At 45.0% G+C, this 15465-nt stretch overlaps 2 protein-coding genes across 25 annotated transcripts in view; one reads left to right on the top strand and one right to left on the bottom strand.

The window, feature by feature from the left end:
* LOC128881550 (phosphatase and actin regulator 4) overlaps positions 1 to 6799 on the top strand; it is a 225043-nt gene extending 218244 nt beyond the window's left edge. For all 15 annotated transcript variants that reach the window (XM_054132705.1, XM_054132709.1, XM_054132710.1 and 12 more), the window contains one exon: positions 9 to 6799. In XM_054132705.1, the coding sequence (XP_053988680.1) occupies positions 9 to 24 (16 nt within the window). In that variant the 3' untranslated portion in view covers positions 25 to 6799. The remainder of the gene's footprint in view (positions 1 to 8) is intronic.
* LOC128881555 (serine/threonine-protein kinase S6KL) overlaps positions 6363 to 15465 on the bottom strand; it is a 49873-nt gene continuing 40770 nt past the window's right edge. For 9 of the 10 annotated variants that reach the window (XM_054132730.1, XM_054132723.1, XM_054132731.1 and 6 more), the window contains 2 exons: positions 7537 to 7761; positions 6363 to 7456 (listed from right to left, as the gene is read on the bottom strand). In XM_054132730.1, the coding sequence (XP_053988705.1) occupies positions 7334 to 7456; positions 7537 to 7761 (348 nt within the window). In that variant the 3' untranslated portion in view covers positions 6363 to 7333. Of the gene's footprint in view, positions 7457 to 7536; positions 7762 to 15465 lie in introns of those variants that run through there. The other variant, XR_008458099.1, reaches the window with a different exon arrangement.

The following is a 15465-nucleotide window of genomic DNA, read 5'->3' as shown; positions in this document are numbered from 1 at the left end:
GGTTGCAGGTTCCATAGGCCATGACAATTGCAATGTGTTGAGGTGCTACAGTGTGGTGCGGGTATAGGTGAAGGTGCAGTGTTGTGGCCTCGCGTCGAGGCTGGATAGATCGGTTATCGTGGCTTACCGAGGACTTTATGACGAGGGGCGCGCGCGTTACTCGCCCGACGGTGACGGTGGTTTCTTTTAACGTTGCTGCGTCGTGTTGGTCATTCGTCGTCATCGTCGTCGTCATCGTCATTCTCTCACGTTGTCATCGCTACACGTCATTCGCCATCGTGTCATCACCATCACCGTCTACGCTGACGACGAACGTCTCCGTGACGTCGACGAAGATTGTGATAGGGTGGCCTGCAGCCAATGGGCTCTCACAGGTCACTTGCCGATTTCTCTTCGTTAAGACTCGTTCACGCGCGGGTTTCGACCGAGACTGTGCCCAGGTAAATCGTTATCGAGCGTCTAGCGAGCGGACACTTTCGAGCGTTTGCATTTATTCAATGCCAAAAATAAAAAGAGTCAAAAAAATAGAACAGGAAACGCAAGACGGAGGATGAGGAGTAGCGCTCGACGCGAGTCGCTCACGTTGTTCGCGCGCGGTTCGCAGACGTTTTGGAACGTTAGAGCCTAAGATTCTACTTTGTAATCGCAACAGGTCACGACTGAGAGAATCAAAAAATGCGTCGTTCGACGTATAATAAGACTCATTTTGTACGAACGTTCCCGCGAAGCTCACTCTTGTATATTAAGGACGAAAGTGGCTTCTCGCGTGTCTTCTTGTTCTTCGCGAAAACTTCGCCAATCTCTGAGGCGTTCACGAGCGCGTGAATCTGTTACGCGTACACTTTTGGAACGTAGTCAGATACCACGGTAGAGCCAGGGATGGGCAAAATTGTTATCGCTAGATAGAGAACCGAGTCACGAACGAAAGATGGACAACGCGGTTTTTACAAGTAAAATTTTGCCCAGCTCTGGATAGGACGTAGTTGAAGATTAAAACGAATCCTCTACTTTTAAACTCGCCGCCGCAACTCGCGCGTGAACGAACCTTTCTATGTGTAAAACACCGCTCTTTTCTCCTTCTGCCATCGAAGCTAGCTCATCAGTGTCACCTGGCATCATCGTGTGTATACGTAAACGATTTTCAAATTTTAATCCTTTATCGTTCGTGTGATATATCTTGTGAATATCTTGCGAAATACTCAGAGCCAATAAGGGAACGAAGCAAAACTGACCCGCCCCCCGCGTGGAGGGTGGGTACATTACGTAGTAAATTCTCTGAAACGAGTGAGAAGAACAAAAGAAACGAAAAGAAAAGAAAAGGTAAGAGACTCGGATGATTTAAGTTGGATTTAGATTTTCATTCACATTTTTTAAGGTACGTCAGTTGGAATATTTTTATATGTTGACGTTGCTAGAAAATCTACGCGAGGAATACCAACATTTTCTTGGCCGAGAACAACGGATATACCTCGTTTTTCTTCTTTTTTTTTCGAACGGAACGAAGCTTTGAACGGCGGCTGAATGTGATTTACGATAATTCCACGGAACCGTGATTTTAAGCGATTTTTAAAAAATCGATGACTTCGTTGTTCGTATTCACGCTAATGTTATGTAGTTTGTTAAGCTGTTCGCCAAGCGGCGAGCACACCGAGGCATCGTTCGAGGACGCCACGGATTTATGACAATCTTGTTCGAATTGACAAGAAACTATTTTCCTTTACTGCCAGGTATCACACGCAAACACACAGACTCTCTCTACGTCTCCCTCTCTCCCTCTTTCGTGGACCGATTTTCGATCGATCGCTCAAAACAGTGGTTCTTTCTAAGCTCGCAGTTCGAAAGAAAGTTCTTAGTCTTTGTAGGCTTGTGACGCAATTTAGAGGAAAAAAAAACTCGACATAGTTCCTAATCCTGAATAATCGTAGTAAAAAGAATTCGATAGATCGCTCGTAAAGTGTAAATGAAGGATAAAATTTTGCCCGAAAGAGACAGCTGTTTGTTTTCGGTGAAACGTAGCGAACGATAGTCAATCTAAGAAAGAAAATAAAAAGGTTCTTAAATTGACGTTACGTCGCTGGAATAGATTACCGAAGAAGAAAATATTTGTGTTTACACCGATGTTTGTTTCGAGCTCGATTTTGTCCTGCATTGAGTTATAATAACAGTCTTAAGAGCTAAAAAAAAATTCGCGATAAGAATCACTGGTTCAAAAAGTATCGATTAACGAGGAGGTCTGAAAGGAAAGATCCCTCGAAGCTTCCTATTTCTGTCGCTTGAACGAATAAAAGCTTGATCGAATAACTGATCGTATAAACATAACAAATAAATTGCTACGCGGTGTTTTTATTCGTCGTTATAGAAATGATGTTTCCTTTTAAGTAGCATCTAGTTTTAACGATCGTCCAATGAGATGAGAGGATCGGATGGTCCGTCGGTGAACTCAACAGTTCGATATTAAAAAAATTCGTCAAAGTTCGCGGTCGTCGAAGGTGAAGAAGAAAAAGACCTTCGAGCGTACCAATTCAATGTAGAGAGAGAGATGCGTCTCTCTCGTTCCCATTGGTCGAGCGCTGTGGCTACCGTGTAGTCGAACAAAATGAAGTGTCCATTTTTCTCTAGGTTACTTGTGGTTGCGCACAGAGACGGGCAAAATTTAACTGAACCGATATATAACGAATGAAAGCAAGCTTTAATTGAGAATGAATTTTGAGTAGTTAAATTTTTATTTGATCATTGTGAAATATTATATTCCGTTGTTGAAGTTCTAGTTTTAATTCAACGAGTAACGAATTTATCGAAAGAGGATTGTTGCTGTGTTATCTGATAAATTAAAAAACACGAAAAGTGGTCGATGACATTGACCTGTACAGTTGAGGTTGAGATTCGTTGTTAATTTTATCTCGTCTTTGTCTTGTTGTCGCTAGTTTATCCTTCGTTATTTAAGATTTATATCCGTGCGAGAAATTTTGCCCATCTCTGTCCAGTGTGCGAGTGCGAGCGTTTGGTGGAAAAATTACGAGAAGAGCGGGAGAGCAGCGAGATCAACGGAGACAAACGTTTCTAGGCTTCTCTAGAAGCGGGTGGAAAAAAAGAGAGAAATAAAACGAGAATGGAGATACGAGAAAAAGTTGAGAAGAATCCGTGCACGCGATTCTCTCGGAATTTTCTCGTATATTTTTTCTTCTTCTTTTCCCCTCTTTCTTTTTCTTTTTCTTTTTTTTTTTAAGTCACCCTTTAACGTCGTGCGCGCCACTCTTGAGAAATCGCATCGAGGGTGGAGCACGACGAGTGAAACATACGACTAAATGAAAGGAAAAAAAACGAACGACTGTAAATATATTAATTGAACGCGATTTAGGCGTAAATTGTAAAACACCGCAATAGAGAGATCCACGCTACGCGCTACGATATTACGCAATGGCAGAACGAAGGAAATACTTATAAATATTGATTTTTAGGTAAACTGACGCCCTAACGCAAAAAAATATATAAAAAACAAACGATACACCATATACATATATAAATACTATACATAGATATATTATATATATATATATAATGTATAATATATATATATATATATTATTATATCGAGGCGTACAAGCAGTATGTGCGTTTTCCAGCACATGATAGTTGGTATTTTGTGTACAAATGAGATAAAAAAAAAAGAAACGGAAGTTGAAACGCGCACCAGAGGACAACTGTCGAATATTTTCTCCGACGTCGTGTCCAGTCTGCGGTATTATTATACAGTTTGTGTGGGAGTGACGCGATGAAATTATTGTCAGCGCTGACGGGGGTCTCTGTCGGTCGCGAGGACGGTCCTCGACCCTCGCACCGAGCAAACCGAAAATGCACCCTCTACGGAGAAGCTTGACACGTGACGGAATCGATGATCCAAAACGAAATTTGCTACCGATCGCGGTCGACCGCTCGTGCAGTTTTTGATTTGCTCTATCCTCGCGTTGCTCGCGTTACGCGTGCATGCTCGATGGACACGTTCCGCGAAATTGCATCGGTGAACTCTGATAGAACGAATTTGCATTCAGAAACATTGCCGCGAAATAGTATCATCGATTAACGCCTCGAGCCCGGGGTAATTTATGACGGATATTTTAAAAATAAAAGAGGACCTAAAATGGTTGACCGTAATTTTTTTTTCTAAAGAAACTGTTAAAGATTTTAATCTATGCTTACACTTACGTATTTACGAATCATTGTAGAAGATATGTAAATTTTTATGTAACGAAAGCATCGATGGTCGGAGCCCTGTTTAATGGGGAACAGATATTCATTGTTATTGAATACGAGGCGTGGTGATTTCAATGCGCGGTAAGGGTTGGGCTCGGAGTGTTACTAGTACCGAATAGATTAAAGTTACGATGACTCATGGATTTGATCCAATTACAGTAAATTAGGACAGTTAAATTTTTATGAAACGCGAGTCGCCAGCGTTTTGTACCTACCCGAGGTGGATAAAATTCTTATCTAGAAAATTTCGTATAACAAATAAAAGATAACGAATCGGCCGAGTAGGGTGGAACAAACAGTGAAACAAACCGCGAAACTCGAGCAGATTCCCAAGCAATTCGCGGAACGCCGACGGTCGAGCGCACGTGTAAACGCATAGCAAAACAAGTCAGGCTGTAAAAAGAAATGATCGCTGGCCGTGCAAAACGGACGATTCTACTTGTATCATAATATCTTACGATAGCGCTATTATAAACAATAACGACAGTAACAACAATAAGGTAACTCGTAATTTAAGGGAGCGTGAAAAGGGACGAGAGGAGATGATCGACTGATCGTGTCACGAGTGCCGATTAGCGATCGTTGCGTCGCTAGAGGAAGCAAGCTCGTGACAACGAACGACAAGGGCTTTTCGAGGCGTTCGGTCACTGCTCGCGATGGGATCGTGCACTGGTACAAAGCAAGTTCGAATACTTTAGAAATATCTCGAGAAGCAAGCACAGTACTTGCAGGTAGACTCGAGCTTAAATTAGATGGATTCGAACCCATTGTGGATATTTTGTTTCGAATATAGAATCTTAATCTTCGTATATCGTATACGAATAACGATGGTAAGGTTTTTGAGCATTGATTTTTGGATGAGACGTACTTTGGAGATTCCAAAGAAAAATTTTCACTTGCCTCGACTCATTCAGGGGTTCGAAATCAGCTCGTATAGACTGAGTGCGTTGCAAGTAGAACGACTGAAACTTAATTTCTCGCAAACAGTACTCGAACACCATAAAGTAAATATATACCCAGCTCGATCTCATCGCTAGTCGTCGGTCTCGCGATTTCCTAGCGTGGACCCTTCGCGCAGATAGCGCCGAAAGGTCCTTCAAAAGTCAGCAATACGCAACCTGTAATCCGTGATTATAATTACCGGATAATAAGAATCGATTAACGACCGATTAATGATCTGGAAGATTGCAAATTACTGGTTCAAGACTGGAAATGACGATGCAGTTTCTAACTCTGCTCCAAGTTGGGAGCAAAACAGAGGTAGCAAGAATCGCGAGGCACGTGACCGGTGCTAGCCCGACAGATTTTTACCAAAAGTGCGGAGGAAGCAGTCGATTAGACGTAATAATTACATTTCGTTCTGTTTTGTAAACGAAGCAGAAGCACGTCCAGGTCCAAGGCTGTCTGTGCTTCGTGCCAATTGTTGATGAACGGCAATGAGTTTGGCGTCGACTCGTCGAGAATCGCGAATTGGGCGAATTTAGCAGACAAACTCGACTCGCGAACGATCACTGGCGACGTCCAAAGGTTCTCCTATTTTATTCCCACCCTGTTGGTCGTGATCTTTCGTTATTTATTCGAGAAACCTTCGTCTTTTATTGGGGATTTTATGGACTATTCGTCCATTCGTGTGACGATGTTGTTTTCTCAACGTTTTGCCAAACTTCTCGCAAACTATGCACTGCACTATGACTTTATTTGAACTTCTATAACTCCTTTAATATGGAGATTGATAAAATTTTTAAATAACAATCACGGTGTCTCGGTGAAACTTTTAAATTCTTTAGTTTCCTAGAAAATATTCGGTGAACTTTGGCAAAGTGTTAAGAGTAATGGAATCGTGATCCTCGGATGTTCGAGTTTATTTATTGTACTGTTTTTAGAAAATACCTCTTATGGATTTTATTGTTCGTTGTTTTCTTCTGGAGCAGTGAATGGACGTTCGAGGAGCGGTCGTTCGCGAATGACGTTGTCGGGGACGTGAACTTTGAGGAGAAGATGCGTTGTATTATATATCGAAATCGAGAAACCCTTTAAGTGTAAGAATAATAATGTATATATAATTATTATAACGTAAAACTTCGATTGATCGCGGCTCCAGCTGAGCGGAGCCGCCCCTGTCGATTCCCGAGAGAGCAATGCGAAAGAGAGAAAAAACGATGAACAAAATAATGGAAAAAAATTGAAACGCACGAAGACGAACGAGGACACGGAGCAACAAATCCGATGGTAATATACGTATACTATTCGCGGACGAATGCAAAAGAGACGAATGAAAGAATGCAGTAAAAAAAAAAAAAAAGCACGGTTCTCGTATTGATTTTGATGAAAACTAAACTAAACATAAAAGAAAAAAAAACAACAAAAATAATACACCGAAAAAAGACGCTGCGTTTTTTGATTCAGATCCGTTCTGTTTTCTTTTCTTTTTTGTTTGTTAGTTTGTACGCACTACGATTTATCGCAATTTATTGTATTATCGATGAAATACTGTAACAAAAATACTGTTAACTATTCTTAAAGAAATTAAAACTTTTGTAAACTGAGACTTACCATTTTTCTCGACGTGTTGAAGATTCCACAATGAAACACTCGTTAAATACCATAGTCAAGTAGTTTAATTTATATCAGGATACATTTGGTAGGTATCGTCACCTGCATCAAAGCACACCGCACACGAAAGCCCCATACGTTTTAACATTCAGCGATACAAAAGCGCACCTCCTGTTTAGGGAACAGCACCGTTTGCAGACTTGCATACACCAATCACATAGGGTAAAAAGAATATCTGTTCGAGCTGCAGAATAGAAAAATCTAACTGATCGTTTAAACTAATTTTTACCTTCTGCAAACACGAGATCTTCTCGACGCTTAAACTAATGGATGGCATCGATGACGTTGCTCGGCAAGCAACACAATCGGGAAACCAGAGATGGGCGATTTTAATTGACGAACAACGGATGTTACTGATACAATTTCTTTTCTATTAGCAACGCCCATCTCTGTTGAAAAAATAGCTGGAGAACGACTCGTTTGTCTCGCGACAGCTAAAGCTAGAGATAAAGCTACTACTAGTGTGAGATCATCGATCCTCGGCGTGAGAGATGCTGTTGTCACCCAAGGACGAGTCGAAATTGGAGAACTCTCTGATCATCCTCTCCTGCTGAGTTTGAACCTTCCGTCCTAGCAGTTGAAATGGCGATTCCTCCGTGACAATAAAATTAAAATAAATGTCAATGGAATCGTTTCGCCACTTAGCCTATTTGCGTACTTTCTATGTCTCACCTTTTTCAGCACGTAGCTCTGTAGATCGTGGCCCATATAAAACGCGATTCTCTGCAAGCCGCGTAGAGACCTCAACCTGAGACAAGGGTCTGGCTCCAGCAACCGTTTCAGGAGATCTTTGGCTGCTGTAGAGATTTGTTCACCGTTTGAGGGCAGGGTTCCAGGTGGCGCGTAATTCGTTCCTCTGTCCTCTGGCAGAAGCTCGCTGGATGCACCAGCCGGGTACTGCAACAAGATACATGACGTAATCGGTTAGAAACGGATCCTAATCGCGGAGACGACGAAGCTGCGCGACGTTAAAAGCACGACCAGACGGGAATGCGCGCGTACTAACGAAGAAAATGAAAAATAGCAACGTTCAGGGACGAAGAGCGACTCTCAAGGATCTTCTCTGGAAGATCGAGGCAACTTTTGCATCGCCGATTAAATTATCCTGCCTGTTGAATCGAAATAGCTAAACGACCATCATGGGCGCACCGACCGGCCGTAATAATTGTTAATCACGTTTTACGATTCGCCACATTCGAGTGGTCTGTATGTTTATTTCTTTTGGTTTATGTCCTGCGTGGTGCCTTCGTTATCATTAAAAATACACAGGATACGAGTTTATTTGCGGGACCCACTTCGGGAGGTGGATCGGGGACGCGAGAGCTATGGCGGTGGCTTACGCGAACGTGTACTCCATTTGATCTGGTTCCATGTTGAGGAAGGTTGCGTACATAGGAGTATTAAAGCTGAGAGTAGCACTACAAAATTGCCTAACACAAAGATAATTAAAATTGTGTTCTTGGTACTAAAAATACTGATCGCTAATTTAAATCGCAATTGGCTCTAAGAAACAAACCATGACGTCTATAATTCCTTTTAAGAGATTGTAATAAAAGAATGTATCCACAGAATAACACTGAAGAATAATCTTTGAAATCCTGTTACCCAGACAACTCGTATCATTCCCTGGCCGATTAATTAGGGGTCAAGCTGAAGCACGAGATCACCCCAGGTGAAAATAAGCCGCGGTTCAGCGACCAATTAACAATCCTCTGGTGTCCAAGCTATGCCAGAGCTCGAGGACTCGCGAGACGCGGTTCTTTCGTCGACGGTGCGCGGCGCGGTGTTCCATGAATATTTGTTTTTACGAGTGGAAGGTCGGCAGACTAGAGAAGCTATTACCAATGTGGATTCTAGTCTGTCCTAGGTGGTCGTAGCTACACTCGCCGCTCCTGTCCGCGCAGGTACACACGTAGGGTCAACGGCCACTCACGACCCTCAACCTATTCGCTCGTTCGTATCCCTCCAGCGTGTGCCGCGACCTCACACGATCGTTTCCACGCGGATTTCTCTGTCCCGTTCGCATTCTGACGATCCTCCGTTCCGTCAATATTTTCCTTTTCCTGGTACTCCGACGATCGATCGTAGAACGTTCGTATAACAGAACTTTCGTGTAACCGAGCATCGATATTCGTGTCTTCATCGGTAATCGCGACAGGTAGTTCCTGAATCGTCGTCGAGCATCGAGCCATGGAGAAAGGAAGAAGGAATGACGCTGAAAGATCGCTCGCCGCGGCAATCGAGATATTCCGAATCGATCCTGGCGTAGAACCTTGACCGAGAGTAACGGTACAGAGCGATCGTTACGCGATCGTAGATAGATGAAGGCGATTTTTAGCGGCGTGACTGTTCTGCACAGTCGGGCAAACGATTCGAAAGTCGCTGAATCGGTTCCAGTTCTCGGTTGACCTGGTCGACCGCGATATCTCGAGTCCGATGATCTCGTAGCCGTTCGGTAACAGTATCTCGGCGAACGTGTCGAGAGGTTCCGGAGGAGAACGCCGGCGATTCTCCTTATCGTCTTCGAGATTGCAATTCGCGCCCTTCGTACTATCTTAATAAATTAGAAAGCGAGCGACGGCTGCGGTCCATGAATAGATACCGATTTACGGGGCGATGCGATTTATCGAGATGCCTCGAGGTAAATAAAGAAAATCCCGCGGCCACCGCGACTTCCGCAAAGACCGGTGTCTTCACGGCCACTCGGAGGCGTCGGTCTTCGTCTTCTTCGAAGCCATCTCGAGACGCGAAAAATGGCGGCCGTTGAACCTGACAGGCGCTTACTCGAAACGACTTCTTTCCCCTATTCGAGTCCCTCCCAGCTCCTCTACCGCCTCGTTTTGCTCGTCCCTGGCTGGCCACGAAAACGCAAAAAAGGAAGCTGGCTACCGGTCTAGTGCGATACAGCCGCCGCGATACGTCAAACACGAACGTGCCATCCGTGAATTCCACTCGGCTAGACCAGCTAATTGCTGAGCAAACCGATGCCACCGCTGAATTCAACTGCACGGAGATGTATATACGTTCGTTAGCACCGTTGAGTATGTCTCTCTTAACCCTTCGAGTCGTGCCTGGTCGTGTTCGTTTATGCAGTTGCACCGAACCGTACCGACTCTCCGAAGATCGGCTGCATGGCACGCTCGAAAGAGAAGATTCGAGGTCACTGACCTTTGGATCGATCACTGAGGGGTGGATATTTTGTATTGCTCGTCAGAAATTAGTAGGATGATATATATATATATAGGTGGGTGATTTATATATCAATAGAATAATAGTTCACGTACAGTGGTGTTTAGGTCAACAAAATTTCGTTCTCCTTGTTTAATAACTAATGACCCAAATAGCTATAAACTTATTCTTCGACTAATTGCAATCAATCTAAACTTAGAGATATCCTCAATTGGCAGTGAACGGGTTAAATTCAGGAATATTCTCTGGCGAATAAACGCGATAAATGGAACCCAACGAAAAAGTTCTCAAATCTCCGCGATTATTGTTCCGCGGACAATGGTGAGAACGTTTTCACGTAGAAGAGGGCGAGAAGACGCGATTTTCTGGGCTGCGCATACAAAACTAACGCGCCGTTTCCTGTGCACGGCAGTCAAGTTCGTTCGTTAGCATTGCCACAATCGTGCGTCCTAAGTGATAATATTTCCTGCGAAGTTGGATGCGCTGCGTTTATGACTGCCATCGTACAAACACGCGCGCAGCCCTTGAGGTTTGCCGCTTGGCTGAGCTCGCAACGACCGGCACGAAAAAGGGTAGCGTATTCGCAGACTTCCATTTCCCGTGAGAATTTTGTAATTTAAAACAGCTAAAGAGGGAGAAGCATGGATCGTGAAACGTACTTTTCTTCTAATTAGAATGTTTCTTGCAATTACAGTCGTAACAAAAAGTACACGCACAATCGTAGCTTCCCACATTGTGAGTCTTTATATTCAATCACTTGTTACCCTAGTTTAAACAGATATACTTGTATGCCATTTTGGACATTAAATTTAGGATAAGAAAAAATTCTACTCTTTCTCGTTCCAATATTCCTCGTGACTTTGAACCCCGCTAGTTTGATTTGGTCTACAATTTAACAGAATTTCAATCATCGTAACTATTTACTGCGTCGACCGTTTGTCTCGTGCCTGCACACGTAACAATGCATCGAATACGCGACGAGCGGATGTCACGAAACGAAGAGGAAACCCGAAGATAGACTCGGCACGTGTCGTATGTCTGCAATCGCGATGGTCTCGTATTTTCGCACGCATCGCTTTTCCCGACTGTTTTCTTAAATACCCTTCCGCAAAAAAAAAAAAAAAACAATCGCTATAAATATATTAACAATAACAGAATCACCGTGTAAAAAAACTTATCAGGAACTATTTTGCTTCACGAATTTTTCAAGAAAATTCTGAAGAATATAACGTTCGCAGGAGTTTCCATGTCTGAGAATGCATCGAAAAGGTTGTTTCCCCGCTTAATTGCCGGAGCAAGGGGTTGGCAGCCATTTCAGAAAAAGAATTCTGAAATACATGTTCCTATGCGCCATAAAAACTCCTTTGCAAATGAACACTGGAAACCGGTTTGGTCGAACGATGTCAAGAACGCGTACAAATATATCCTGCAATTAATACTAAAACGTTAACTCCGTTGACCGAGCAGGGAATCCTAACCGATTAATATTTAGACGAGAAAAACAATCGCGGGCCGAGTTTGCTCCCGGCGCCAACGAGGCCACTCCCGGCTGCTGACGAATGTGGACTTTTCAAAGCTGACCAATTAGCTTCGATCGAGTCCTTTACTTTTCTCTTACCGTTTTACGAACATGAGGAGACAAACAATTGTCTTCTACGCTTGCGAGTGACAATTAAATTAAAAAATCAAGAAATAAGAAACACGTAGCAATAGCTTCGCGAATTTCACGGTATATTCGGCTCTGGTTGCAGCAGGGCCAAGAAAGAATTCGCGAATCGGAAGCAGTAAAGATAAAGGCGAGCGGCAAAGGTGGCGTTGATCGATATTACGGTCGCGGTAACTCGTTTCTTGCTAGGTGCATCGACCAAGGGACAGGTTCTATTCTCAGCGCGATGACGGTGTTCTCACGACAGAAACTGCAAATAGAAACTGGTAATTACGAATCCATCATCGGGCTGAGCCTCGGCCGGTGGTAGGAGTCCTTGTCAGGAATGCTTGGTCAAAGGATAAAAGTAAAACAGAAACCCCGTCCACGATCGTGGAAAGGACGCATCCGTATAAAAAGACGCCGAACCGCGGGGAATACTAAAAGGATAGCCTACGCGTTGCGAAAATTCTTTGCTCCGCGCTTGCAACTTGTTCGCGAAGCGTTTACGATCCTGCGCAGGGTGGTCCGCCAGAAATAGAATATCCAAGTAACTGTTATTCGGGATTCAACGAACTCGTTCCTCGTTTACGAGATTCCAAAGACTCTTTCTATAAAAGAAGCGCATAATATTCTGGCTTCGTAAATATTTCATGTTAATGGTGTGGCGAGAGGTTCCGAAAGTAGATGCCCCAGTTCAAGCAGCGATGGTAGGAAAAATCAAACTATATATGGGCCGCTGACAGTAGACCTATCTCATTTTACCAGAAAACCTAGAGAATATAGGACCAATCGCACGATACCTTCTCTTTCCCAACGATCGCTATCCGTAGTGGGTGAATCCTTGCTTGTTTTCGAAAACATCCCATAGAACACTGTCTCGAACGTTCTGGTAAAGGCTCTGGACGTCCTCCGAGAGGATCACCGAGGCGAACAAAAGGAGGAGAGGCACAAAGAACTCTCGCGAAGAGCAAGGGTGCAAACATCGTCCGAGAGGGGGACGGTCGGAGAGCAAGAGAAGTAAAATGAGGAACAGAAGCACACGGAGAAAAGAGGAAAGCGTGGAAAGAGGAAGAGGGACCGGTCGCGTAGTTAGTACACGGGCAGACATTAACTTCCCATTAACCAGTCGGCCATTAAAGGAGCAAGGAGGAGAGCCCGCTGCGCTGGCGCCAGGAGTAATCGGCATCGGGTACTATTTAGGCGCCCCGCGCAATCCGCATACTACTCCTTCGGGCTATTTATAAACCTGCCCAGCCGTTGCACGCGGACTCCGCGAGAATAAACCAACGATAAAGTCCCCCATTCGGCGGCGTACGCGATAAAGGGTGAGCGTTTCCCCTGGCGGTTACTCGGATGCGCCTCCAGGATCAACGGTAGAACGTCCTTCGAGGATGAAATCGATGCTCCCGTGGATTTAGGAACTGGTCCCTCCAGAAAGGAATCGGTAGTTGCATGGATTGTTGCGTTTGAAGACACGGACACGAGTGGAGGAGTAATCGAGGTTTCGCGAAAGATGGTGGGACGAGTAACTAGAGTCGACGGTGACCTGGTCACTTTGGAACTGGGTCCTTCGACGAGGAATCGAAAGGAATTGGTTGCTTTGTAAAAATAAAGCTATCGATCATTAAATTCACAGGTGCGCAAAGCTTTCCTAGGATTTAAACTCTCGTCGTAGAATGAATTTTGTCTTGACCTCTGAAAATGCTACAACGCCGATTACAGCCTCCCACGAGATCTCGCGTTCCCGAGAGGTCCACACATTCGCTGGAGCTTATCGCCTCGCAATAATATCGTTGCAGGAAGATCGACTTGAATAATTGCATAATTCAGCTTGCGTAAAAAGGTGAGCACAACCTTCCGCAGGACGTGCTCGCGGATACCAGTCCAGCAAGGACAAGTTGGCGTTCCTCTTCTTCGGCCCCGTCGGATATTTATAGATCCTAAATATCAGCTAAGGAGGAGGTTGTATTGGTCGGGACTGGTGCTCGTTACATTTCTTTGGATTGGTTCCCGCGAAGGTGAGGCCGCGATACGCTCGGGCTCTATCTTCGTTCCTTCGACGCAATTACCGGCGCAGTTCCTGCGGGTTCTTCTTCTGGTACAAAGTGGTCTCGGTGCCGCTTCGCTGGTCGTCACTATTTATAGATCTTAGATCGTTATCCGTTGGTACGCGAGTCCTGGTATCGCATGCGAATGTTGGCCACCGACGAGTCGCGGTGAATATCACGCTTCTCTCGCGGGTTGATTGCTACGTTGAGGCCGTGTCCCCTTCTCCTTGACTTATCGATTTTCATCGAAATTACTGTCCTCCGTCGGCCTCGAGCATCGGATGCACTTGCTCACCTCCTACGAGGACGCGCTCGAACGAGTCGCGATTAGAGGACTCGGAGGAAGCGGACAGCGAAGGTCAACGAAAAGTTTCGAGACCGCTTTCTACAAGATCGATGCGTTAGATCTCTGCCAGCTGCCAGATGTCCTATTTTAGGTGACCACCGAGAAAGGTCACCAGAGCAAAGAACGAAGCAACCCAATGGGTTCAACGTCCAGCGTCCATTTTGTTCCGGCGTAGGATCGATGATTTCGAGCAGCTATCATCGCGTTCCTGGGTAAACGCTCGCAGTGGCCAGCGTTACAAACGCGCGGAGCGGCACACACACGAGCGCACGCAGGCCCAGGTAATGCCCAAGATCTATAAATAGACCTGTCGAGGGTGCAGGAGGCATCTCGAAAAGGGAGGTGCACGCGCTGCACGCGAGGTGTCTTTTCCTCCCGGAGCCCGAGGATAGAAAAAGAGAAGGATCGACTGGTTCAGCCCGGATGCCTTCCACCGGCATAGGCGCCAGAACATTGTAAACCGAGATCGCCTGCGGTTTTTTGGCGGCTGCGCTCCAGCGAGCAAGTTAAACCCGCGAACAACTTAATTCCACGTAATTGCAGGGATAAACGAGGTCCGTTTGTTTCGAAACGTAATGGCGATTCGAGGAATCTCGGCTGCCAGTCGAGGATTCGCCGAGCAAAGGCGGGCGTCTTTCGGAATTCTCGTCTGGACGGCTGTTTGGCTTTTATTCGAAACGAGACATCCCTTATCGGGACACCTGAGGTAAGAGATTCCACCTGCACGTTCGACAGACTATAGATTATCTTACGATCTCCAATTTCGCAATGTCTCCTCGTCTAGGGACTCTCGATGAAGGCTCGAGATAAAGCTTCGCCATTGGCGGCCAGATTGACTTCCAAATGGCCACGGAAAGCAGATGAATCTCCGATCTTCAAGTCCTCGGCGTTTATTTGCCAGGGGACTCTCAATGAAGTCAGCTCCGGGATTGGTTGCCTGGATGTACCGAAGGGACATGCTTAAGGAGACATACAGAAGTTCCAGATGGGAAATGGTACAGGTGGAATCACCTATTCCTGCATCGTTTTAGTCGCTATTCGTCGAAGGGATATTCTTCGCCGAGATCAGGCGTTGACGTCTGCGAGTAGATCGTTTAGAATTTTCAAAACAGATTATTTCGCTATTAGTCAAGCTTTCGTGTCGCGGAAACTAATAGCGTCGCTATAATGGAAACGTAATTTATAAATAGATGATCATCGAGCCACACCCAGGCGCTCCAAGTGCCGACAGAAGCTCTAGTCGTAAATAACATCGCGTAGATCACCGGTCACGATCGGCGCACCTAACTAATGATGCTTCGACTACGAGCCTTTCGTTGATCTCTTGAAAACGATCCTGGTCGAAGAGGGTCTCTCGTCCTACGCCAATG

The sequence above is a fragment of the Hylaeus volcanicus genome, chromosome 8 (assembly GCF_026283585.1).
Source record: "Hylaeus volcanicus isolate JK05 chromosome 8, UHH_iyHylVolc1.0_haploid, whole genome shotgun sequence".
In the NCBI taxonomy this organism is placed as follows: domain Eukaryota; kingdom Metazoa; phylum Arthropoda; class Insecta; order Hymenoptera; family Colletidae; genus Hylaeus; species Hylaeus volcanicus.
The sequence above is the reverse complement of the archived record's forward strand: the minus strand, read 5'-3'. Positions and strand labels throughout refer to the sequence as shown.